The sequence below is a fragment of the Lupinus angustifolius genome, chromosome LG16 (assembly GCF_001865875.1).
Source record: "Lupinus angustifolius cultivar Tanjil chromosome LG16, LupAngTanjil_v1.0, whole genome shotgun sequence".
In the NCBI taxonomy this organism is placed as follows: Eukaryota; Viridiplantae; Streptophyta; class Magnoliopsida; order Fabales; family Fabaceae; genus Lupinus; species Lupinus angustifolius.
This window is the reverse complement of record NC_032024.1, coordinates 18,153,090-18,177,045: the sequence shown is the minus strand read 5'-3', so window position 1 is coordinate 18,177,045 and position 23,956 is coordinate 18,153,090. Positions and strand designations below refer to the sequence as shown.

General features: G+C 32.6%; 3 protein-coding genes across 7 annotated transcripts; 2 read left to right on the top strand and 1 right to left on the bottom strand.

Moving 5' to 3' along the window:
* LOC109330299 (probable transcription factor At3g04930) lies at nucleotides 1,954-3,665 on the top strand. 2 transcript variants are annotated; one of them, XM_019564447.1, is made up of 2 exons: nucleotides 1,954-2,072; nucleotides 2,112-3,665. In XM_019564447.1, exons 1-2 carry the CDS (start codon nucleotides 2,016-2,018, stop codon nucleotides 3,315-3,317), a joined length of 1,263 nt encoding a protein of 420 aa, XP_019419992.1. In that variant the 5' UTR covers nucleotides 1,954-2,015; the 3' UTR covers nucleotides 3,318-3,665. The 2 variants fall into 2 exon arrangements, with proteins under 2 accessions (XP_019419992.1, XP_019419991.1); XM_019564446.1 differs by having other exon boundaries at nucleotides 1,954-3,665.
* Nucleotides 5,112-15,781, bottom strand: LOC109329928 (5'-3' exoribonuclease 4-like). Of its 4 annotated transcripts, none has more exons than XM_019563834.1 (22): nucleotides 15,419-15,781; nucleotides 15,175-15,277; nucleotides 14,407-14,483; nucleotides 14,129-14,275; nucleotides 13,902-14,021; nucleotides 13,739-13,801; nucleotides 13,511-13,657; nucleotides 13,255-13,419; nucleotides 12,955-13,032; nucleotides 12,674-12,769; nucleotides 11,913-12,008; nucleotides 10,327-10,422; nucleotides 9,630-9,700; nucleotides 8,601-8,729; nucleotides 8,448-8,524; nucleotides 8,323-8,363; nucleotides 8,156-8,230; nucleotides 7,515-7,666; nucleotides 7,322-7,429; nucleotides 7,166-7,241; nucleotides 6,828-6,910; nucleotides 5,112-6,503 (listed from the first exon to the last, which is right to left on the bottom strand). In XM_019563834.1, the coding sequence occupies exons 1-22, from the start codon at nucleotides 15,623-15,625 to the stop codon at nucleotides 5,858-5,860; spliced, it is 2,853 nt and encodes a 950-aa protein (XP_019419379.1). In that variant the 5' UTR covers nucleotides 15,626-15,781; the 3' UTR covers nucleotides 5,112-5,857. The 4 variants fall into 4 exon arrangements, with proteins under 4 accessions (XP_019419379.1, XP_019419377.1, XP_019419378.1 ...); XM_019563832.1 differs by having other exon boundaries at nucleotides 14,129-14,320; nucleotides 15,419-15,780; XM_019563833.1 differs by having other exon boundaries at nucleotides 7,322-7,426; nucleotides 14,129-14,320; nucleotides 15,419-15,779.
* LOC109329396 (proteasome subunit beta type-4-like) lies at nucleotides 17,239-20,205 on the top strand. Its single transcript, XM_019563061.1, has 6 exons — nucleotides 17,239-17,350; nucleotides 17,521-17,597; nucleotides 18,913-19,043; nucleotides 19,287-19,406; nucleotides 19,490-19,675; nucleotides 19,902-20,205. Exons 1-6 carry the CDS (start codon nucleotides 17,316-17,318, stop codon nucleotides 20,013-20,015), a joined length of 663 nt encoding a protein of 220 aa, XP_019418606.1. The 5' UTR covers nucleotides 17,239-17,315; the 3' UTR covers nucleotides 20,016-20,205.

The following is a 23,956-nucleotide window of genomic DNA, read 5'->3' as shown; positions in this document are numbered from 1 at the left end:
AAAATTCTTTGTATGTTATAATCAAAATTTTCCTGTTAACTAGTTTTCATTGAGATTGGAGACCATCCTGATATATATTGCTTAATCTATATGCATGGGAAAACTAGTTATGGGAGTTAACTAGTTTTCAATGGAATTATTAGTTACCATGAAACCAAATATGAAGAAATCTATCGACAAACTATTGGTCTAATGATGTAAGACTCTGCTAGATCGATTTTTAAGATGATCAAAATGTCAAATGTTCGATTCCTGGGAGCGACATTCATTGAAAGGGACAATCATAAACCACAAAAAAGATTAGTTCCTTACCCAAAAATGTGAAAGAGATGTACACATGACTTTTTTCTCCTTTTGCTGTGCTCAACACTCAAGATGAACTACAATTACCTTATCTCTCACACAATTTTTGCAACAATTACCTTCCTTTATATTTTTCATAGGTTTAAACTTAAATATCCACAATTAATAACCTATAGTATAATATATAATATGTATTTACGTATAAACATATAACGGCAGGATTCAAGACCAGAAATCAAGGGTTATATTAAGTGATCCAAAATATATTAGAATGTGATAAATAATATGAATACAATTTGATGTAATTAACGGTGTAAAAAAATATTAACTATAAGCATAACATATACGTAGGACTAAGATATACATAGGACCGATAATGAATCAAATCAATTCGGTATTCGTTCAAAATTCGATTCGTTATTTAGTTCGATAAATTTGGTTCATGAACCAAATGATTCGAATTTGTGCTGGAAATTGAGTTCGTTTAATAAATGAGTCAAACTTAAGTTGGATACAGTTCGACTCGTTTGGTTCATAAACTAACTCGATATATATATTATATAAATTAATTTTTATTATAATGCATGCATTATTTTTTATATTTATTGTAATTATATATATAAACAATGTTATATTTATATATAAAACATTTTGCATTATTTTTTAAAATAATTTAATGATTTAAGTTGTGTAAATGAACCAACTCGAACTGAACCAAACAGTTCACGAACTTTAACCAAATCGAACTCGAGCTAAAAAATAACCCAATCGAACTCAAATCAAGTTTTGGGCTAAACCAATCTTTATCAAGCTGAGTTCTAATTCGACTCAGTTCGGCTCGTTTTCAATCCTTCATATAGGTATTTTTCTCCACCACATTTATAATGCAATGTAAATCACTCTTGGCAATTTCAAAGACTAACAAGGCTACTGAATTGAAATATAAGATAGATCGTTTACAAATATTGTTAAATACCAACTTTGACCTTATATTACTTTAGATCCAAACGCCTCATATTATCATTTTAGGTTCCTTAAAAATTTGAATAAATGGCCCATAAGTTTTGATTAATCTTAAGAGTTTGCTTTACGGTGGGGATCTCCTCAATGGTAAAATGAGTATCCAAGTAAGATATAAAGTAACATAATAATAATATAAGAGAAATTGGTTAGTTAAATAACAACTTACTCTTATTAGAAATTCATATATAATAAATGTTCAAGAGAATAATACTTATTGAGAAAAATGATCACCTTTCAATACTAGGAATAACAATAGGATGGATTGAGGTTGGATTTGTGCTGACTCAAACCAAAATTAAGCGGGGTTGAAAACAATGCTAGAATCCCCAAATCCGACAGGAACCCGCCCAAAACATATATTTATATATATAGGTTGTATATCAAATTTTTATATACATATAAGTTTTATATATGTATTTATCCCTAATTTTATAATGGGGTTTGCGACTAGTTTGAGGTGAATATCAACTATACTAAATCCAAACTCGAATTTGAAAATTGAACTCAGAAAAAACCAGACTATAACCTAAACAAGTCACATCATATTTCTCTATTAAATTTGAATTGACCTCAAATATGTATTAACATGTTAGGTTTTCATTATAAAAAAAACGATTATGTTATGGTGGGGATAATAACCTCCTAATACCAAAACTACTTACCCAAACCAAAAACTCTCTCTCTGATTCATGGCATCATCTGATCAACACGACACCGTTTTCGGCGATGAAGACATTGACGACGACGAAGAAGAATCTCACGACGACCTATTACAAGACGAAGAAGAAGAAGAAGAAGAACTAGACGACGACGTTTTACCTGACGACGACGAAAACGATCCTTTCCCTTCCACTTCCTCCGTCCTCGCCGTCACCATCGCCGTTGCACCTCCGATCTCACCCGCCACAACCGCCTCCGACTCAAAACGCAACCAAATCGAGGAGAAAAAACCAATCGATGATTCTCGTAAACTATTTCAGCGTCTTTGGACCGATGAAGACGAGATCGAACTCTTACAAGGCTTCCTCGATTACACTTCGCACCGTGGATCTTCTCATCACAATGACACTGCTTTGTTCTACGATCAAATCAAATCTAAGTTTCAAATCGATTTCAATAAGAACCAGCTCGTTGAGAAGATTCGAAGGTTGAAGAAGAAGTACCGTAACGTTCTTAACAAAATCAATTCCGGTAAGGAATTTTCATTCAAAAGCCCTCACGATCAAGCAACTTTCGAAATTTCGCGCAAGATCTGGAGCAATATTGGTCAAATCAGTGGCGGTTTCGTCGTTGATGATAATGTGTTGGATGAAGATGAAATCAACCTCAATTCAAATCAAAACCCTAACAACCATTACCCTAACCATAACCCTAACATTAATCTCAATTTAGTTCAGTCGATGCCAAAATATGAGGCGGTGATGCTCGGGAATTCAGGGGAGAAGAAATTCACGCCGTCAAGGAAGAGGTCACGGCCACGATCGACGATGTTGAGGATCGATGAGAAACCACAGGTTTTGTTTAATGATGGATCAGGATCGGGATTAGGGTTGAATTTGAATTTGAACAAGGATCATAATTGCATTATCAATTCTAACACTGCTGCTGCTAATGTTAACAATGATAAGAATTATGAGAATAATTGTAACAGTGAGCAGCAGCATATTAATAGTATACCTGGTTTGGTTGAAGAAACGGTTCGGAGTTGTTTGACTCCGGTGTTGAAGGAGTTAATGGGTGGTGGTGTCATGGGAGGGGGATCGTTTGGGGCGAGAGGGTTTGGAATTGCAGGGTTTGGATCGTTGAATTCGATGCAGATGCCGATGGTGATGCCGTTGAGTTATTTGGGTTTAGGGAGTGGTGGACATGTGGTGGATGAGAAGTGGAGGAAGCAACAGATTTTGGAGTTGGAAGTGTATGCGAAGCGGTTGGAGCTGGTGCAGGATCAAATCAAGGCTGCACTGGGGGAGTTGAGATCGGCTGGAGGATGATCAATGAATAAAAGGGTGGCTAAGTGCACGTATTCCCACTTTTATTTCCAGTTTTTGAACACGTGACTCGATGGTTATTAAGCTGTAACGTTACCATTGCGCGCCGAGGCTCTCCCTCAGGATGATGAATGAATGAACATAATTCATGATCATGGTAGATTTTAGATTGCTGATTTTGGTTTGTAGTTAAGTTATTGGAGTTTTATGTTTGCTTCATACAGATTTACTTGGAAAATTTATACATCATTGGTTATAGTTTAGTAGTTAGCTTATAACTGATAACATTGAGTCTTAATTTTTCTGATTTAGTAGAATGCAATAAAATGGTTTACATTTTAGGCTTTGGTAGAATTTACATGTTCATTTGAATTACGATGTTCTCGTACTTGTACACAATCTACATATATACTGAAATCTTGTGAAAATCGCGAAATTGGATTTTGTTAATTTCTTACTAAAAATACTTTCCTTGTTAAATCTTCATGTAGCACCTTGTATCTTATAGGGGGATAAGTGAGTATAATTCAAATTTCAATGGATTGAAAGATTCATGGAATAGATACTCGACAAAGTTTTATATTGTATATCGACTGTTTAAAACAAGTTTAATCTCTTATCGGAGCTTATGATCTACTATGTGTAATATCAAACATACGGGATTATAAACAGATTCTGCCATATTCCTTGTCAAAACTGAACTCCCCTTTTAATTCAAGTTGGGTTGAAGAGTATATTTTTTGAGATTATTGTATTAGATAAGCATATATCCTGCATGCATTTGAGCATCGAAACTCTTTCAGCATTATGTCTACTATGATGCTTACGCTGTTTCTGTAAGTTCCTCTGCTCAGTTATCAATGATGAGTTCTTGTTTTGCTGCTCTTCCTAGAGGTAGTACCATATAGTTTTATGTGAAATCTTATCAGGTTATTATATAAATTGCGAGGAGTGCTGCTTATATTGGGTCATTTTGCTATTACATTCGAGGGAAGCTAATCAAGTGAGAACAGTTCTCATATAAAAATTATAAGAACAATAAATCTAAGTCTTACAACCAATCATGAATGGTTAGGATTAAAAGTTAGTTATTACTCACATGATAGTCATGTGCATATATCTTTTAATCTTAATCATTCAATCAAGATCCAAATGGTATATATTAAGTATTCTCAGTATGAGTATGTGATAGTTACAGATTTGTTTCAAACGAGGACATTGTATAATACTTTGTTGGTAAAATGTTGTAAATTTAATCAATGTTAAGAGACACACAAATATCAAATCAAATAACATTCATAGACAGAGGAAGCACACTTAGGGAAAGGGGAATTATATGATTTGCAATTCAGTTATTTAATTTTTGGCATTCAACTAGTTATTATTTTGTCTGCCAAATTCAATCTCAAACATTAAAAAGTTATCCCTTGTTTTCTCATCCTTGATTATGTTAGGGTTTTTGCAACCAAACCCTAACATAATTTAGCTAATCCGTTATATCAAATCACATTTTGTTTCAAGTGATTTAAATTAGTCAGTAAATCTGAACTATTAGATTTTCCCAAAATTTATTACTAAGATGTGAAGTAAGTTTTTTTAATTTGTGGCTTTGAATCACACAACTGAGAAGTTTTATTAATTTGTTGTTTATTTTTTGCACGAGACCTGAGAAGGTTTGTGGTTATTTTAGACATCACCAAAACTGAATTCTAGTCTTCCATAGCTGCCATCACTAATGAAATCATTGACAAAAATAACGGCAGAGAAACGGTATCAATAAGATTAAAATTATAACTGAATTGGAAACAGGATCATTCACTACTAGTTTATAGACAAAAAAAGAAAAGAAAAAAGAAACATGAAATGAAACAACGATTATCTATTCACATAACATGCTAAAAGGTGCTCCCTATTTTACGTGTACAATAGACATCAACCATGTTCATGCAGTAGACATCAAAATCAGAACTTGTTCTGATTCTAAATGCAAATTGTGTTTGCAAGACTAAGTCTCATGTCAATATTCCTCATTGGTTTTGACCAGCTATGATTCATAAGTATTCATTTCAACTTCAAAAGCAAGAAAAATATAAATAAGTTACAGATCTCGCACCTTTCCAGTTGGTATGGCCGAAATCAAGGAAGCGCCCAAGTGTAATGAAGGCATAAAAGCATCTCCCTTGCGGATTCTTGTTATCAGAAACTTTTATCACTGTTCATCGGCCGATTGCATCAAAGTATCATATAAGTGACCCCTCAAACAGATTTGGATCCTCTCAATTGTTTTCTCTCACAAGTGACCAATTGTATGAAAAAGATATAGGCAAAAGTTGTTATATAAAAGGAGTTTCATAAATATTGATTGGACCCATTAAAAAAGTCCTCATGTAAACTTTAATATAATTAACGATTTGGGGTGAAAGGCAAATGAGAGGGGATCCAAATTTCGCTTGAACTCGATTACCGATCATGGACGACGAGCTCCAATTTGACTGAGGGAAGCAAAAACACTTCAGACACAAGGCAAATAAAATTCACAACAATCAGTATTGATTCCCATACTCTGGCATATCTCGAGGCTGTCGAGTTTTAACTTGGTAAGCCTTCTTCATCTGGTTATCATAATAAGCTCCCCCCAAGGCAGCGTCTTGATGCCTAGCATAAACTCCGCTCATGTCCGGTGTAATCCACTTTGGAGGTGGAATCGGAGGACCAATATTCTGCACAAATTGGTGTTGGAGATTGGTTGTTGGTCCTGAATTTTGAGGCCTCAATAACATCATTGCAGGTGCCCTTGGCGACGGTGTGGGAGATGACCTAGGTCTCACACCTTCCTCCATCGTCAAAGCAGAAAACCCACTTTTCACATTATGGAACTGATCATGATACTGTGACCTATCTTGTATTCTAAAATTGTGTCTGTCATTTTGTCCTCCATTGGATGAAATTGGATATCTGGGCCTAGAATACATGTCCTGGTGATGATTATAATACTGTCCATAATAACCACTTGTGTCCTCGCCATAGTATCTTCCAGATCCAGAGGGTCCAGCTGGTCTGGGTCTGTTCATTGTTTGCTCTGACCATCCATTGGATGTGTTGCTCGATCTAATATTAAGGGAGTTCTTGACAAGACGATGTGCAGCATCTCCCAGTAGAGGGCCAGCTATTGCACCAGGTACTTGTTGCCTATAAGATGAATCATACATAAAAATGAGGAAATAACTCTTTCGAAGTAAAGACCAGATTTCATACATCGAGAACGTCAATGCTGAAAACAACTAGAGAACCTTCTAATCCAGCCAACATAGTATTCCCTAGATTTTTCACAAGAACACTGCTTCAAGTAAATAATGATGATTTCTTCAAACTTTATAAACAGTACCGTTACCACATGAAATATTAAATTTCATTTGTACTTGTTGTATGGTTGTAACGTTTTACCCTAGACAGAAAGAATATGAAAACTATATTCCACGAATATAAAAACACCTCATAGGTTTAGATTCTCACCTTTCTCTACCAAGCTGTCGTCGACCACCATTGTCTTCATGCCATAGCACAGGAGAAGGTTTAATATCAATTGCTTTTATTATCTGCATACCCGATGTCAAAGGAAATGTGGTTATACAATTGATCCAAAGGGAATGAGAAAAGAAAATTTTTCTTTAAAAAATAAAAACAGAAAAATATGAAGAAAAATGTTATCATTCTAAACATGCTAACAATCTGCGCCATGTTATTGACACAAAATCGGATTATAAATAGAAAAAATGAGCCATGAAGCTCCATCCAGAGGATTAACCCATTGACATTTTATGTCACATGCTAAGAGAAATCAGCATACAAACCTTTTTGGGCATAATAACACCATCTGGAGGTCTTGGGATGTGTCTATGCTTACGAGGATTAAGATAAGTAATGTTTCTGAAATTTAAAAACACTTAACATTATTAGTTCATCCAAATGTTTTAAAATATTAGAAAGTTTTGAAGGCAAAAACTTACAAAACTTGGTTATTCTCAATATCTTGCAATCCCTTGATGGGAGATGATACAATGCTTCTGAACACATTTCTTTCATATAACCACAGAAATCCATTCATCCCACCACTGTTAATAAACAGAACAAAATAAGTACATGAGCCTATAAAAAACTACTCAGAGTTCATGACTGATGATCATTAACATATTCACCAACCTAGCATTTGCATCAATTGGCCAAACAGGTCTTTCACGTACAGGACATTTACTATAAGTTTGGTAATACAATAGGACATGTGGAGCCAAATCATGAGCACAACTGACATAAAGCAAATCAAGCATCTCACTATTCCGGAGCTGTTCCTCCTCCTGCATATTACAAATCTCAACAAAATTGAGCACTCAAACACAGCTAAGAATAAGCAGGTTTATTAAAATCTTGTGCTGTAGAACATGGCTGACTCTGGAAAAAAATATGTTTCAGAGTTACTGGTTGGAAACTTCTACATGATATTATACAGATAAAAAAAATGTCCCAGCTCCAACCCCCAAATTGAGTAGAGAAGAGAAAATGACAACAGAGGATTAACGCTAAACTAACAGATCTATTGAAAAACACCAATCAATAAATAATCTATGGATAGGAAAAAATTGTTCATCAAATTCCGCACAGTCCAAGATCTATGGATATTTAAAGAAAACATAACCAACTCTGATTTGACGATTTATTTATTGAGCAAGTTGAAGGCCAACAATTTTGGACCATAAATCTGATATGTCTTAAATCTATAAGTCTAGATAGAAATAAATATAAGACCAGGCAAAAAAATAAAGAAAGAAAAGAAAAAAATTCCAGACCGTTAATGTCCCTTCAAGCTTCCTTGTAGCAGCAAGCAACTTCGTTTCATTAATGAATGGCAACTTTGCAACACCCTGAAAACACTCCAACATAAGTATAAATCAACCTTTCCTCTGACTTTGTTCTAAAGCATTCAAAAATGTGTAAAGAAAGAATACTACATTACCTGCCATGCAAATCGTTTGCCATTCATATCAATCTCAAAATCTGCCAAAAAAGAATTCAAGTAAAACCAAGAAAAGGAAGCATGTAAGACAACAGATTACATTAATAACAGACAGCTGATCTTACCAGCAGGGTAGAATTCAACAATAGGTGATAAAGGATCATTCATCAAATCCCTATATTTTGTAGGTAGTGCTTTTGAACTGTAACAAGAAATTAGCAAGCACCGTCAGAGAAAACATGAGATGATGAATCTGAGGACAGGAGAGATGAAAATACCTTGAAGCGGGTAGGGTCCCCATGAGCTGATCAAACGGTTTGAACGGTTTTCCCAAGAAAAAAGTTATTTCCAGATCAGTTAGATCTTTAAGATCAGAAGCAAAAGGAGCATAATGGTATGGGTAGTACCTGAAAAGACAATCAATATTGAAAAACTTGAAGAAAAGCCATGGGTGATAATTCAACTAAAAAACAATGGGGATTCCACAAACAATTCATGTCAACAACAACACCCAACAACAACAAAGCCTTAATTGCACTAGGTGGTGTTGGCTGACAAGCAATTCATGTCAATCAACATAAATTACTCACACATCAAAGTCTGTATCCAAGACATCAAGGCATATAGTCTATGTTGTGTTTTATTATATTCCTTGTAAAAGCATGATTGTAAGCTCCTGCTAGCAACCTGTTAGAATCAAATGGCGAGGATGGGATTCCAGTGTGGGGTGCATATGGCCTTGGGCTCTCCTGTCACAATGGCTAGCTTTTGTGGTGGTGTTGTCGCATTGTATCAATTGGTTTCAGAGTCTTCCACCATATTCACGTTGGACACATTTCATACTGACATTTCACAAACATTTTTGGACACTCCTAATTGTATTCTATAGCATTTTACTTCTACTATTTGAATTTTTATATCTTTAGAGATGTAATGCCACAATAACAACATAAGCGTTAGCATTTTATTATGTTTACAGTGACTCATGCGAATTTTTAAAACATAATTTCACTCTTCTAACTTGATAGTTGAGTTTTTAGTTTTTTTTATAGGCAAAGTTTTTTACGGGAACAAGAAATTGCACATCTGCTGGGGTTTGAACCTAAGTGTTCACACTTTATGTCACACAACTGACTCTTGGGGCCATTTGTGTTTTTAGTTCACTTATATTAATTTTATATCTTGTACCATATCGTGATGTGTCCTATAATTTTTAAAATGTTGTATGTGTTTCCTAGCTAAATAGTATACCATTAAAGTAAACAAGTTTTTGAGTAAATATAACAATTAATAAAAGCAAGACTAACCATTGCCATGAGCAGACACCCTGATAGTAATACCGGCAAACCCAACAAAGGCCTTCCACATATTTCAAAACCTACAAGGACAACTAAGACAGTCAGCTGTCTTATGTAATAATTACCTTTGGAAAACCAGAGAATAATGTGGTTTAGTAGGAACAAGAACATAAAATCATCTATTTTCTTATGAGCATAACATTCTGTGGAACTGCACAAGCATACTCTTTTTGTGAACAAAGAGATAGGAAAGTAAGCTCAAAATTACAGCATGTGCCAAACATATCACTTTAAAATAAATCAGAGCAGTAAAAGCTTCTCTGGCAATAAAATTTTCATCAGTGCAGTTACAGTACTCAGTTTTAAGTGTTGGAAAACCTAAGCAATGCAAATTATTTCCATTTTATGCCATGAAAGGGAAGGAGAGCCTTAGCCCAACAGTTAAAATTGTTGCCATGTGACAAGGAGATCATAGGTAATAGTCACAGAATCAGCCTCTTGCAGATGCAAGGTAAGACTGCCAGCTATAGACCCACTCCAACCCTTCCCGACAGCCTGCGCATAACCAGAGCTTTATAGTACCAAGTTATCTCTTTTTTAAGCCATGAAAGTGTATAAGCGGAAAGTCATGGCATTCAATTTAATGTTACAAGACAGACACGCACACATTTAAACAGCAAATTAAATTCATAAAGTCAGAACTTACTACATCTTTCCTGATTTTGTCAATCTCCTCCGGATCCGATACACTAAACTTTTCAGCATAATACCTTTCCTTGTATCCAGGCTCCCCTAACTTAACCTGAAAAAATAACAAAAATTCAATAGCTTATAAAAAAATCTAAGAATTTGTTTACCTGATCATTTTATGTGGTCTGGCATTGACCAAGCTTCAGTATTCAGTTTTCACTCTTCAAAAGAATTAGACCAAAAAATAACATGTGAAACCTTCTAATCAAGAATCCATAATTTATTTTGTAGCTAACAAAAGGAACGTCTAATTTCGAAATGACAGACTCTAGTCAGGAAAGTAAAATAGTTATCATCAACTTGTTTTCAAGGAGGCACTCTTCAGGAAAGTAAAAGAGTTACCAACTTGTTTTAGAAGAGCCACAAAGGTAGCATACACTTTTCCATGCATCCAAACAGTTAAATAAGAGAATAGTTTACTTCGACTTGATATTATTTCATGCAAACTCATTATTTTTTCATTTTGGCAGGTACATCTTAAAGTACTTTCTTGCACTAACTGTATATGTTTTACTTTATTGGGAAAACTCTATAAAAACACCCTAAACATTGTGTCATTTGCAAGTAGCCACCGTGAACTATTTTTCTTTCTAATTGCCCCTTAAACTTTAACTTTTAGTCAAATTGGCCCTTACATAAAGATAATGTTAAATTAATAGAAATGAAAAATTCTAACTCACATATTTTGCTTTAACCTCGTCTGTTAGATTATTAATATTTTATTTTATTTTTTAAATGTATCAATATTACTACATTAACCACTTTTAACTCTGAAATTTACTTATCATATTCTTCTAAATCATTTTTGTATTTTGATGACAGTTTCTTCTGGATATCAATGCTAGCTAACCTGCATTGTTGCATTGCTAATATTGTGAGTCTAATTGCAGTGATTTCCATGTTGACCTACTAGTAATTAAAAAATATATTTACGCAAGGACCAATTTCACCAACTAATAAAGTTTAAGGGTAATTGGGAAGAAAAAATAGTTTGTGGTAGCTACTTGCAAAAGGCATGAAGTTTAGAGGGGCTTTATACAATTTTCTCTATTTTATTTTATATACAAATGGTGGCCCGGTGCATGATGCCTCAACTTAAGGATGGCTCAGTGTATGAAGCTCCTACCTAGTGGGGCCTAGGAAGAGTAAATTTATGTATCATACTATCATTACCCTCGCAAGTGAACAGATTATTTCCAAGATTTGAACCCATGACCTAAAGGCCACAAGGTAAACAACTTTACCATTGTACCGAGGCTCACCCTCTAAAACTTACTACATATATATATATATATAAACAAAATAGAAACTGACAAGAAGTAGGAGTAGAAATCCTTCAACAAGGTACACTAATATTATATCAAAGCACCTAAGAACAAGTTCATAAAAGCAACCATGCAAATTATGAGCAAAATCAAGCTCTGTGGACTTCAAAAGCATAGTCAAGAAATATATAGCTCATGTAATCAATTCATGATATTAGTTATATGTGATCATGGGCAGACATAGGTGTGAATAGTGAATGACATCCCCAGAACTTACCGTATCTTTCTTATTACTATCAATCTCCTTTTGATGCGATACACCAACTTTTTCAGCATAGTTCCTGTCCTTGTATCCAGACTCTGCTGACTTAGCCTGAGAAAATAACAAACACTCAACGGTTAATAAGAAAATCTCAGAACTTGTAGGTTACTTAACCTTGGGACCTTATGTGATCTAACATCGGCTAAGTTCCCTGTTCAGTGTTCACTCTTCTATATATGCATTGCGCACAAAAATAGCATGTGAATCCTTCTAATCAGGAATTCTTAATTTACTTTTAGCTAACAAAAATTTAAAAATGAAAAACTCTAGTCAAGGAAATAAGAGAGTTATTATCAAGTTGTTTTCAACAAGGCTCCCACCTAGTGAGGTCCAGGGAGGGTAGATGTATGCAACCTTACCCTCCAAACGAAGAGGTTGTTTCCAGGATTTGAATACATAACCTCCCGGTCACAAGGCAAGCAACCTTACTGTTGCCCCAAGGCTCACCCTCTTAAAGTTTCAACAAATAAGATGGAGCAAAATTGAAAAAAACAATGCTTATGAATGGAGAACAGAAATTATTTCCATGTCAATAACAACCAAAGAACTTTTTTAAATGCATTAGCGTGCTAACCCATATTTAAGCACAGAATCATGAATATAAGCAGAGCTCTGACAGCTAGAAACTCAATATGCACAGGGTTCAGAAGTTTAAGAGTTCATAATGATTACACCCTTCCAAAGAGAAAAGTCAAAACACAAGAAAATCATAACACCTGCTGAATCTGCTGGATCCGAACTCGTTTCTGAAATATTTGATCTTCATGAACAGCAACAGACTGGATAAAATGTTCCACCCTCTCTAAGAAAACCTGAAAAACATAAAGATTCACATTGCAAAAAAAATGCTAGATAGGTGACTAAGGAGTTAAGCCCAGAGCACAAAACAAGTATTGCTGGAGAAGACTTTTATCACATTCAAGAAAACATCACAACCTTACAATAGCAAACACAAGATGGATACTACTTAATTGAATTTCAGAAAAGAGAAACTTACCTCACCAGCATCAGTAAGATAACCACCCATGTTAGTGAATTCCTTTCTATAAATATGCATTAATAAATTCACAGCCCCCTGAAACAGTAAAAAGTTTATTTAAGAGAACAACACGGGCAATTACATGGAAAGGGGAAAATGCAGGTAAAGGGATATAACATATACATGTTAAGATCCTATATCTAAAAAATATTTTGGAAAACAAAAAGATCAGTATATAGTAAAAAGAAGCAGATGGCTTTTGCATACTTTCTACTTCAAACTAAAGTTCAATAATAACACTGCCATCCAGATGCTTACCTCTCGGATCTCTAATGTTGGCATATGGGGAAGAAAGTCATTGCCAACAAAGAAACATAGAAATGTGAAGTCATCCACTATTCGTTCAAAGTCAATCTCAAAAGGAGGATTTGGAATCTCCAATTCATATTGCAAATATTCACGCAGCACCCAGATGTTAAGGAACTGTAGATGCAAGGAATTAGTTTAAAATTAAAAATCAACGGAAAGGAAAAATAAAGATTGAGTTTCACATGTTGGATGCTAATCCTCCAACCTGATATTTCTTCTTATGAATTGGAGTATCATCAACAGGATTCCAGTCCTCAGCTTTATCACCTGGCTTACCACGACACTCAGATGCAAAATGGCCAACTTGGCCACACACAAAACACTTGTCCTGTTGTCCAGGCAAAGTAATTACCTGTTCACTCAGGTAATTAATATCCAAGGGAATCCATTGGGATCACTGAGCTAAAACCAGAACTAACACATGGAAACTAACCTCCCTCAATATTGAGAAGTGAACCTCATGCGTAGCTAAGGAGAGCATAATCAAATCAGCATCCTGATTTAAATGCCATAGCATAAGATGTAAAAATAAAGGTACGGATAAACACAACAAAACTAGATACGGTAAAAACTTAAGAAGTTGGTCAAAAACTTACAAGCCCATACAAACAGTGTCGAGTATTTGGATTAAAACCAGGAAGACTACGTTGTAATCGAATGTAATCCATTATCTTATGTTCTCCCTCGCCAGGAACATTTGAATCAGAAAGTATAACCTTCAAATAATCACCAAATGCATCCACATAAATAAATATTAAAGAGATAGGATTACTATTCAAGCGAAGAATGGAGACCAAGTATTAATAGGATAAGGTCGTTGAACCTTTGTGTTCCGCCAGCCAAGGTTGTAGTTCAATCTAGTCTGAATATAATATTGAAGAGCCACAGATAGCACTGCCATAAATGGAGTGCCAGGGGTAATGACATTTGAGTCAGAAGTCTCAGGCTTTTCTTTAGAAGACAAAAGTTCCATCTCACCCTCAAACTCTTTCCTCAGCCTTTCCTCTTCAGCTGCCTACAATGTCACATTTTAAGTCAAAAACACTTCATCATATAAACAGTAAGAGATCAGTGTAAAAAGAAGCATATTCACGTTCTTACAGCTTCAGCTGCATCTTTTGCAGCTCGGAAGCGCCGAGAACGTTGCTGATTCATTTTTGCTCTTGGTGCAACGCCATCTGAAGAGCAAGAAAAGGACATAGAAAGTGGTTCAATTCAAAGTTAAATCAATTAATCAAACATAGGGAACTATTACTCTGAAACTTAATGATACAGAACAAAGATCCTTAGCATTACAGGCATGAAGATATCAGCCTTCCAAAAATTGGATATATAGTTATATTATATACAGGTTTGAATTTGCAATATTGATACTTCTCTGTTTTACAAACAGTTATGTGAACCTTTTATTTTAAAAGATCTGCGCTATATTTTGAATGTTCAAACCATGAAGATATTTTCCAACATAGTAAACAACGACAGAAAATACAAAGACTTTTCCCACTTGGTGAAGTCAACTACATGGACCAAACCGCATTGCAATATTTAGAGTCTTTGCAGCTGCACCATGGTGGAATTGTGGTCATATCGGCCACATTTTCCTGCAATTGCAGCAAACTCAACATAACCGCAATTGCAGTTCAAAACCTCAATCTAATATGCTCTCCTTACTACGGGCCACATTACTAAACATCGAAAAAACAAATATTCTCCTAAGTGAAACCGAATAGCTAGACTTTGATACTTGAACCACTTATTTACCATAATTTCTAGGTTTTCAACATAGAGCTATCTCAAATCCCTAACTTCTTCACTGTGATTTCTAGTATTATATACAGAATTATAAACATAGAAAAGCGCATATCATACCAATTGCAAGATAGAGAAGCTTCCTTGGTCGAACTAAGGTAAAGAGATGATCGATATAATCAAATATTGATTTGAATACATCATTATAGGTAGCAGGTGTTTGCTGCATTCAAAAATTCAAAAAAACAATAATCAATAAGAAAAACCTAGCGTAGCAAAAATATAACAACAACATAGCATCACAACATTCTAGAACAAAAATTGAACATAAAAGCAAGGTGATAAGCCAAACCGAAACCGAAACCTTTCCATCGGGATGAAAACAAGGGTGAATGATTCCATTCATGTCGAGGTACAAGTTATCGAACTCCATTCCGTTCGGATTCGGTTTCAAAACATCGATTGTAACCGGAGCACCGCCGGAGACGGCGGAAGGTTGTTCCTCCACGACGTCGACGATTGAGAGCGGGTACCGATCGGCGAGCCACCTATAAAACGCTGGAACTCCCATATTTTCGGTTCGGTGCGGTTCGTTTCGGTTTGGGTCCGGTTGAGGAAATATCAGAGGAAGAAAAAATTATGAAGTTATAAAGAAGAGATGAGAAGATCTCAAGTGTTGTTATAATTAACATGAGATTGCGGTGACTGATTAATTTGATTGACCAAAATACCCTTGTTTTAAGTACCCCTCACCAAACTTTTGAAAAAACGTAGAAGTTTAGATGAAAAAAAAGGAGAGGGAAGGGAGAGAAGTTCAAGAGATGAATTTTTTTTTATCTTTTTATTATTCTTTCTAAAAATATTATCAAATTTCAAATTTTTAGTTTATTTGAGTATCTGATTAAACTTTATATTAGTAGACCAATATCTTATCATTAATTCAAAATATGAGTATAATAATAAGTTTTATATATTATTTGATAAGAAAAAAGAAGAAAAATACAGATAAGTTTTAATTGTATTTTTCTCTATCTTATATAGGGATTTGAATATGAGATTTTTGGATAGATTAAAATATTTTCAACAAATTGATATACATGTTTGGTCTCTATCTGTTTTTATATATGATAAAATAAAAGATATAATGAGAAAATTATCATTAATGTTAAATTTGAATAAATGTAAAATGTATGCATTTATAATATCAAAATTTATATATAATTAGTATATCATTCATTATTTGTTTTGATTATTTTTTTTAGAAGTCAATGATGATTAAGAATAACTGATAGGTGATATAATGATATTATAAAAAACTCTTACATTGTCAATGTATATATATTTTTTTCTCAATTTGAATATACAAATGAATTTTTTAAGAATGAGGAGGTCTAAATGACCATTGCATCAAATAGTTAGTTCTTTTCCTGTTCTCTAAGTTAGTGATAGAACTTTTGTTTGGCTTGAGACCCACAACATATGTTATTCCTTCTTCATTTTATATCATCTTCCAAGCATAAAGGAGTTTGACATGTTTTTTTAACTTCCTCATCCCAAACATAAAATAATTGCATCATATATCAAGTTAACCATGATAAATTAGTTATAAACATGTTTTTATTTGCCAAAAATAAAAATTAATAAACCTATTTTCACATGTTGATATTATCTATTAGTTTTTTGTCAACAAAAAAGAAGAATAAATATGAGATTATTTCGAATATATAAGAAAATAAATATGATATTATCTATTAGTTTTTTGAAAAAACGTAGAAGTTTAGATGAAAAAACATTAAATTACAATTATATAAAATAGAAATGTGTTCATCCAATTACAATGTTGAAAGAGTGAATATGAGATTATTTGAATATATAAGAAAATAATCAAAAAAAAAATAGTTGGAAAAGACATAAATTTGATCAATTAAACCACTTAATACATAATTATATCACTAAAATTGAATGACATGTCATCAAATTAAATTACTGAAATAGTATCAAATCCAATATTTAAAAATTTGAATTTAAAATTCAACAAAATAATAATTTCTAAAAAAATATATATCTAATAAAAAAAATTGTCTCCAAAAAAAATTCAAGAAACTAACTCACAATAACACATGGATAAAGTACACTAGTTAGAAATAACAATACATGAAATTCTGATTAATTTAGGATAAACGACGTCGTTTAACAAACTGATACTTGTTCTATTTTGTTCCCTTCTTGTTTTGACTTGATACTCACTCTCTCTTATAACAATGATGAACACTGTAAATGAAAGCCAAAGAACTTTGTACGTAATTCTATTCCTCTTTTATTCTCCATTATCACCTTAATTCCTATATATTATACCTTGATTTTTCTCCAATTACTGTATTACTATTTGTTACATGTTTTTGTTATTTGATAATTGATTTTTTTTTTGGGTTTGAACCCTAATTTTTATTTTTTTTGATGAATTAGGTACCCATATGTAACTGGATCATCTGTTATTGCTATCAAATACAAAGATGGAATTCTTATGGCTGCTGATATGGGAGGTCTCTATTATTAATCTCATCAAGTTTTAATCTTGTTAACATCTTACATTTTTTCAATCAACTTTATTAGCTTCTTAATTTTAATTTCTTCTTTTATTTGTGTCTACTAGTTTATAGCTACATATACCTTACTTAGTTTTATTTGTCGCTATCAGGAATTGAACTCTCGACGTTGGGGATCCAGTGAGCCTTATTTAGGGCGCATTTGGGTAATAAAATACATATTCAAAAAGCTTTTTTTTATTTATAAATAATCTAAAATGAGCTTATTGTTATAAGCTTCTCAGACAAGATTAAAAAAATGGGCAGACCAATGCACGAGTCTCCCTCCCAAATAGGCGGGTCTGGGGATGGTAGATTTATCATTTATGTAGACTTTCAAGTTGAGAGGTTGTTTTCAGGATTTGGAGCTATAACCTGCAGGTCACAAGTCAAACAACATTACCGTTGCACGAGGTTCACTCCCAAGCTTCTTAGACAAGCTTATTGAAGTAAATTAAAAAAATTAGTGCTTATTGGAAATAAGACATTTTTATAAGCTCTTCCGAGTTCCCCCATTCATAGCTTGTTTTCACATGCATATTGAAATAAGCTAATAAGAACTTCTATGAAGGTCATAAGCTATTTGATAAGATTTTTTTCATAAGCCAAAATAAACTCACTATAAGCTCTTCAAAGCGCTCCCTTAATCTGGAATCTGATTCTTATGCAAATCACTTTTCACTTGGCTTTTTTTTGGACAAATAAATTTTGATTTGTTACAACTTACTAGTGCTGGTTTGAGTGGCTGTCTTTTGATTCATAAATGTTTCAGGATTAGGTGTTACTCTGCATCTCATGCCAATGATGGATATAATATAATGATTTGTTACATCTTAGTTTTATTTCAATCAACTTTAGCTTCTTAACTGTCCTTTTGAATTTTGATTGGTTTTTTCTTGAATATTTTAATAAAATATCACTTCTGGCATTTATATGCTTGTTTGGATGAGCTTTACTAAATTGTTAATCTGAGAAAAAATAGGCTAAATTTCTCTGCTTTTCTAAAAAAAAATGTTTCTGCCAAAATTGACTTTAGAGAATCACTTTTCCAAGAATCTTAAACATTCAGGACCTTAAATGAGCTCAATCCGGCTCTACCAGAAATTGATTTTCAAGAGTGTTTTCCTTTTCTGGATAAATAAAATTTCATTCGCTATAAGTTTTGGTTTTCGGTGGCTGTTTTCTGATTCATAGATGTGCCATCTTCGCATAATTCAGTGTTTTTTAGTATTGGCCTAACTTTATCTTGTGTCAATGATGTATATAATGATAGGTTCTTATGGTTCTACCCTGCGATACAAGAGCATTGAGCGATTGAAGCCTATTGGAAAACATTCTCTTCTTGGTGCCAGCGGCGAAATAAGTGACTTTCAGGAGATTCTACGCTATCTTGATGAGCTTATGTGAGCGCTCGTATTTTTTTTTAATTTATAAATAATTGTTATTGAGTTGAACCGGTTATTTCAATTAAGAGAAGCACAGAAGGGTCTGCATAGTTAAATATTTCCTGTGCTTGGCTTATTAATTATTTTGTTTCGAAGATTGAGGAAAAGGGCACCGTCTGTTTATTTTCCCCCTTAAATTTTCAATATTACAACATTAATCTTTCCACCCGATTGTTGATTTTGAATTGTGCTGAAGCCTTAACCCAAGGAGGTGCACAACTATTTAACTCGCACGATGTATAATAGGCGCAACAAATTCAACCCGTTGTGGAACTCTCTTATACTTGGTGGTGTGAAAAATGGGCAGAAGTACCTCGGCACGGTATACCTTACTTTGCCTTTTATGTTTGATTCCATAGTTTAGTTATCTGCAATTCAGTTTCTGTATTTGTGAATCATATCCAGGTTAACATGATTGGCGTCAATTTTGAAGACAACCACGTAGCAACTGGGCTAGGAAATCATCTTGCTAGGCCAATTCTCCGTGAGGAGTGGAACGAAAACTTAACCTTTGAAGAAGGTGTCAAGTTACTAGAAAAGTGCATGCACGTGCTTTTATATCGTGATCGATCTGCTGTTAACAAGATTCAGGTATTGCCCTGTTTCCATTTCCCCTCTTCCCAATTTGCAAGTTATCAAAACATGTAACATCAGTGAAATCTCTGAATATGTAGTCCTAAATCATAGCTGCTAAATGTTCATCAAATCCTCATGGCTAGCATGCCCGTATTCCCGGATTTGAATTAGTCTTGAATTGAATTGGTTATCAATTAATTCCATTATGATATTGTGTATCTGTAATGTTGAATTTTTGCAGATATCGAAAATTACCGAAGAAGGCGCAACTGTTTTCCCGCCATTCTCGTTGAAAACATACTGGGAGTTCTCTGCTTTCAGGAATCCAACAGCTGGTGCTGAAGGTTCATGGTAGCTAGCAGTCTCTATGTGAAATGAAATGAAACATTATTTTTAATGCATAAGAAATAGATATGAAATGATTCAGCTTTTTGAAGTTAATTGAGATTTGATGTTGTGTTTACATTTTTCTTGTATTCTTATGGTTGTTTGAATTGACTTCTATTTCATTCCAATATATTTTCTCTCTCTCTACTTTCCTTTCATCTCTAACTCGCCAAAAAAGGGAAGAATGTCTATCACCAACATCATCTTTTTACTACTAAATTCATTTAAAATTACTTATCTATTTTTATTTATTAAATGAATATAGTGGAATTTTTATAGTTCGATTATCATTCACATCGTCTCTAACTTCTTTCTAAAAGCGGAAAAAGGTCCAAGACCAACACCATTTTTTTTGTTATTGGATCACTAATTAAAGTGAACATTTTGTTTAAGCATTTTTTTGAATCAAACAATTTTTTAATTAAACCAAAGAATTAATATTTTACTAAGAATTACGTAGTCTTGATTCACTAATAAATAAAGGTACGAATGAACAAAATTTATTTTTCTCAGACACAAAAATAAATGATAAATATTTGTTTTAACAATTTAATTTTTAATAAAATAAATCAATTGTATATATAATTCATGTAATTAATTCGGGTGTTGTTTTATTATAGGCGGACAATATGTTAATACATTTCTTAATTCGTAATCAACTTCCGAGTTCAGAACACTTATTCAAAAGACCTTTAATCCTAAATTGATCATAAAAATGTTTAGTAAGTTTTAAATGGAAAATGTAATTGGCGACTCCGAAAAGTCTTGTAATAAAAAATAGGGGCGTGAGATATAGGAGTCCTAGAGTGCCTCATATAGGATGGTTGATAATTTGATTGATAAGTTGACATGATGAGTGTGAGGCAGTGGTTGAAAATTTGAAATTATGCTTAGATATTTATAGTACATTACTCCATATGTGTATTATTGTAATTAATTTAATAAAGAATAGGTGAACCATTGTTTCAAAAATTTAAATTAATGAATTTTAGGTCATTGTAATTAATTAAATGTACCATGAAAACATTATTTTAATTTTAAATGCATTATTTAATTCTTACTTTTATATTACTTTGATTTGACATATTCATTTCTAAGACCAAATTACTTTATTTAATTTTTACATTATTTATTCTAAACCATTTTATTTTAGAATTTAAATATAAAAACTAGGATTACATACTTGCTAAAAATGTTATCTTTGGAAAATGTAGATATAGTATAGTATTTGTTAATTATTTATATTCTACAAAATTAAAGCAATCAACATATGACTAGTCTATAGTCTATATTAATAAGGTGTTGGTTTAGTGGTGTGAGATCATGCTAGATCTTTATGATTACTAAAAGGTCAAGAGTTTGACTCCTCAGAGCGGTACTTGTTAGGAGGAGCAGTCATGCATTACAAAATTGATTAGTTCTTTACTTATAAGGTGAGGGGATATCAATGATAGTACTAAAAAATAAGACTAGATTTTGCACCTAATTTCATTCTTGCTGAATTCAATAGAAATAGAATGAGACTTGATCATTAGCTATCAAAAAGATGTGTGAAATGTCATAATGAACATCGTGGAATTGTAGGTGTCCTTCAAAAATTTAAAATAAATTAGTAATATACAAGTTCGATCTCTATTATTTATTTTAGGTTTACTAACTTCAACGAGTGATAATTTTCATTCCAAAATCATATATTACCATATCCATGATTGAACTATTTGAACAATCTCATTAAGATAAGAAAAGTTGTTATATTGAGAGAGAAAAAAATTAATTCTATTATGAACATGTGTGGTAGTCTAAATGCATAGTGGAAAAATTCATTAATTGATTTTGACTTTTTGTTGAAAATATATTCTATCATTCCATATTTTTTGGTGTTTATGCAAATAATTTAAGAAATTATTAAAATAAATAGATTTAATACACATTTAAAAATTGATTTAAAAGATGAAGAAATATGAGTAATAAATAATAAGGGTATAGTTGAAAAGTAAAGTATAAATTTGTGTTGGTTTTTCAAAACATGATTTGGAATAACATGGAAGAGTTAAAACATCAAAAATATTAAACAAATCGAGTAATAAAAGTGTGAAAATTTTCAAGAAATATGAGTGCTTCATTATTGAAAATATTGGAAATGATATTTTTTCATTTTTCAAAATTTTCGAAAACTAAGATTATGTTTTATTAAATATGACATGAAAACAACTATAAAAACATGTTTTTAACCTTATTTTCTGATTTCATTAAAAATGAAAATAGGAAATGAACAATCAATCCTTTTACTATATCTTTTCAAACTCTCGTAATTTATATACATACATTACACTAACTATACATGTAGTATATGAGTTAGTATCTTTTTATTTTTTTGGTTCGTTACAATAGTATAAGAGTGATTTTAACAATATTTCCTTAGAAATTTTGATGCATTTTGTAACAAACAAAAAATAATGAGAAATGTCGACTCTTCTGTTATTTGGACTTGTCTTCACAATATACCTTATTTCATTTAACTTAACTAAACTCATAACTTCGTTTTTGTTTAAAACTCTACACTTATTTCTCGTTCATAAGTAATTAGTTTAATGTATGTACATAAATAAGAGTGATTTGTGTAAGTACAAAAAAAGAGCGGTGATTTGTATAATTTCACTAAAAATTTAGGGGAGTGAGTGTAATTTACTCTTAATTAATTTTTCCATGAAAATGATTATCGCTTCCCTATTTTCGGCTACGCGACTTTTTGGGAGTCGCCACCATGTTTTTATGGTTAAAATATTGAAAAATATCTTTAAGCTCAATTTAGGATAAGATCGTCTTTTAAGTTAGAGGTTTGGATTCGGAAGTCGGTTACGAGTCCGGAAAGGTATTAGTACCATGTCCGCCCATACTCTTATACTAAGACGATACTCTCACTAATCACATAGACGTTATTATACGTTTAATTTAAAAAATAACTTAATTAATAAAACAAAATTTTATATTTTTTGTGCTAATAAGAGTGGCCGTTTCTCGACCAGGATTCTGAGTTACCGCCTTTTCGATTTCTCAAGAGGGGCATGGAGGATTGAGAAAAACGGTTATACCTACACAGACCCTTGTGCTTTTTTATTAGTGTACCTGTGTAGAGTATTTATTTTGTGAGTAGTTTTATTTGGCGACGATTAGGTTTCGCCTTGTACTTTGTACCAACATTTCATGATATTTTAATGAAGTATGATTCAAAGTTATATTGAGTTATATTTCTTATTACCTTTACGTAATGATGTTTTTTATTATCTGCATTTTGTATGTTACTTAAAGTGATGTTCCGAAAGTGAAACGAATATAAGTATATAAATTTTATATGGCATCATTATTAAACGAAAAACTACCCATTTTTAGCATGATTTTTTGGAAAAAATTTCGGGGCGTTACAACAATAATAAAGATTTTATTTAACAATAAGTAATGAATCCAGAATAACAAAAGTACACATCTTATCAATTAAATTTAAAATATAAAAATTATAAAAATAATAGCGGGCCTTAAAGATGGATGAATGGAATCATGTATTTACTTATTTTGGTCAATTCATTATTTCAACAGTCGCGCTATAATCTTCAGGTTCCTAAAACTAAATAAAATACATCTAATAAATAAATATTTTTCTACCTAAAATTATATGGTTTTGATTCCCTATTGTTCGTGTAAAATAATGTTCTTGCATTAATTGTAATATTATGTTATTAAACTATGATGTTAAGGTGTTAATTCAAAATTGTGATGTAATTTTATGTTGATTAAATAATTCATACTAAATAGATTTTCAATTATAACTTTGAATTGTGACTTTGTTTTTTAATGGTTGTTTGAGTTAAAGTAATTGTGTTTAATCAACAATAGTGTTTTAATTTTCTCGTT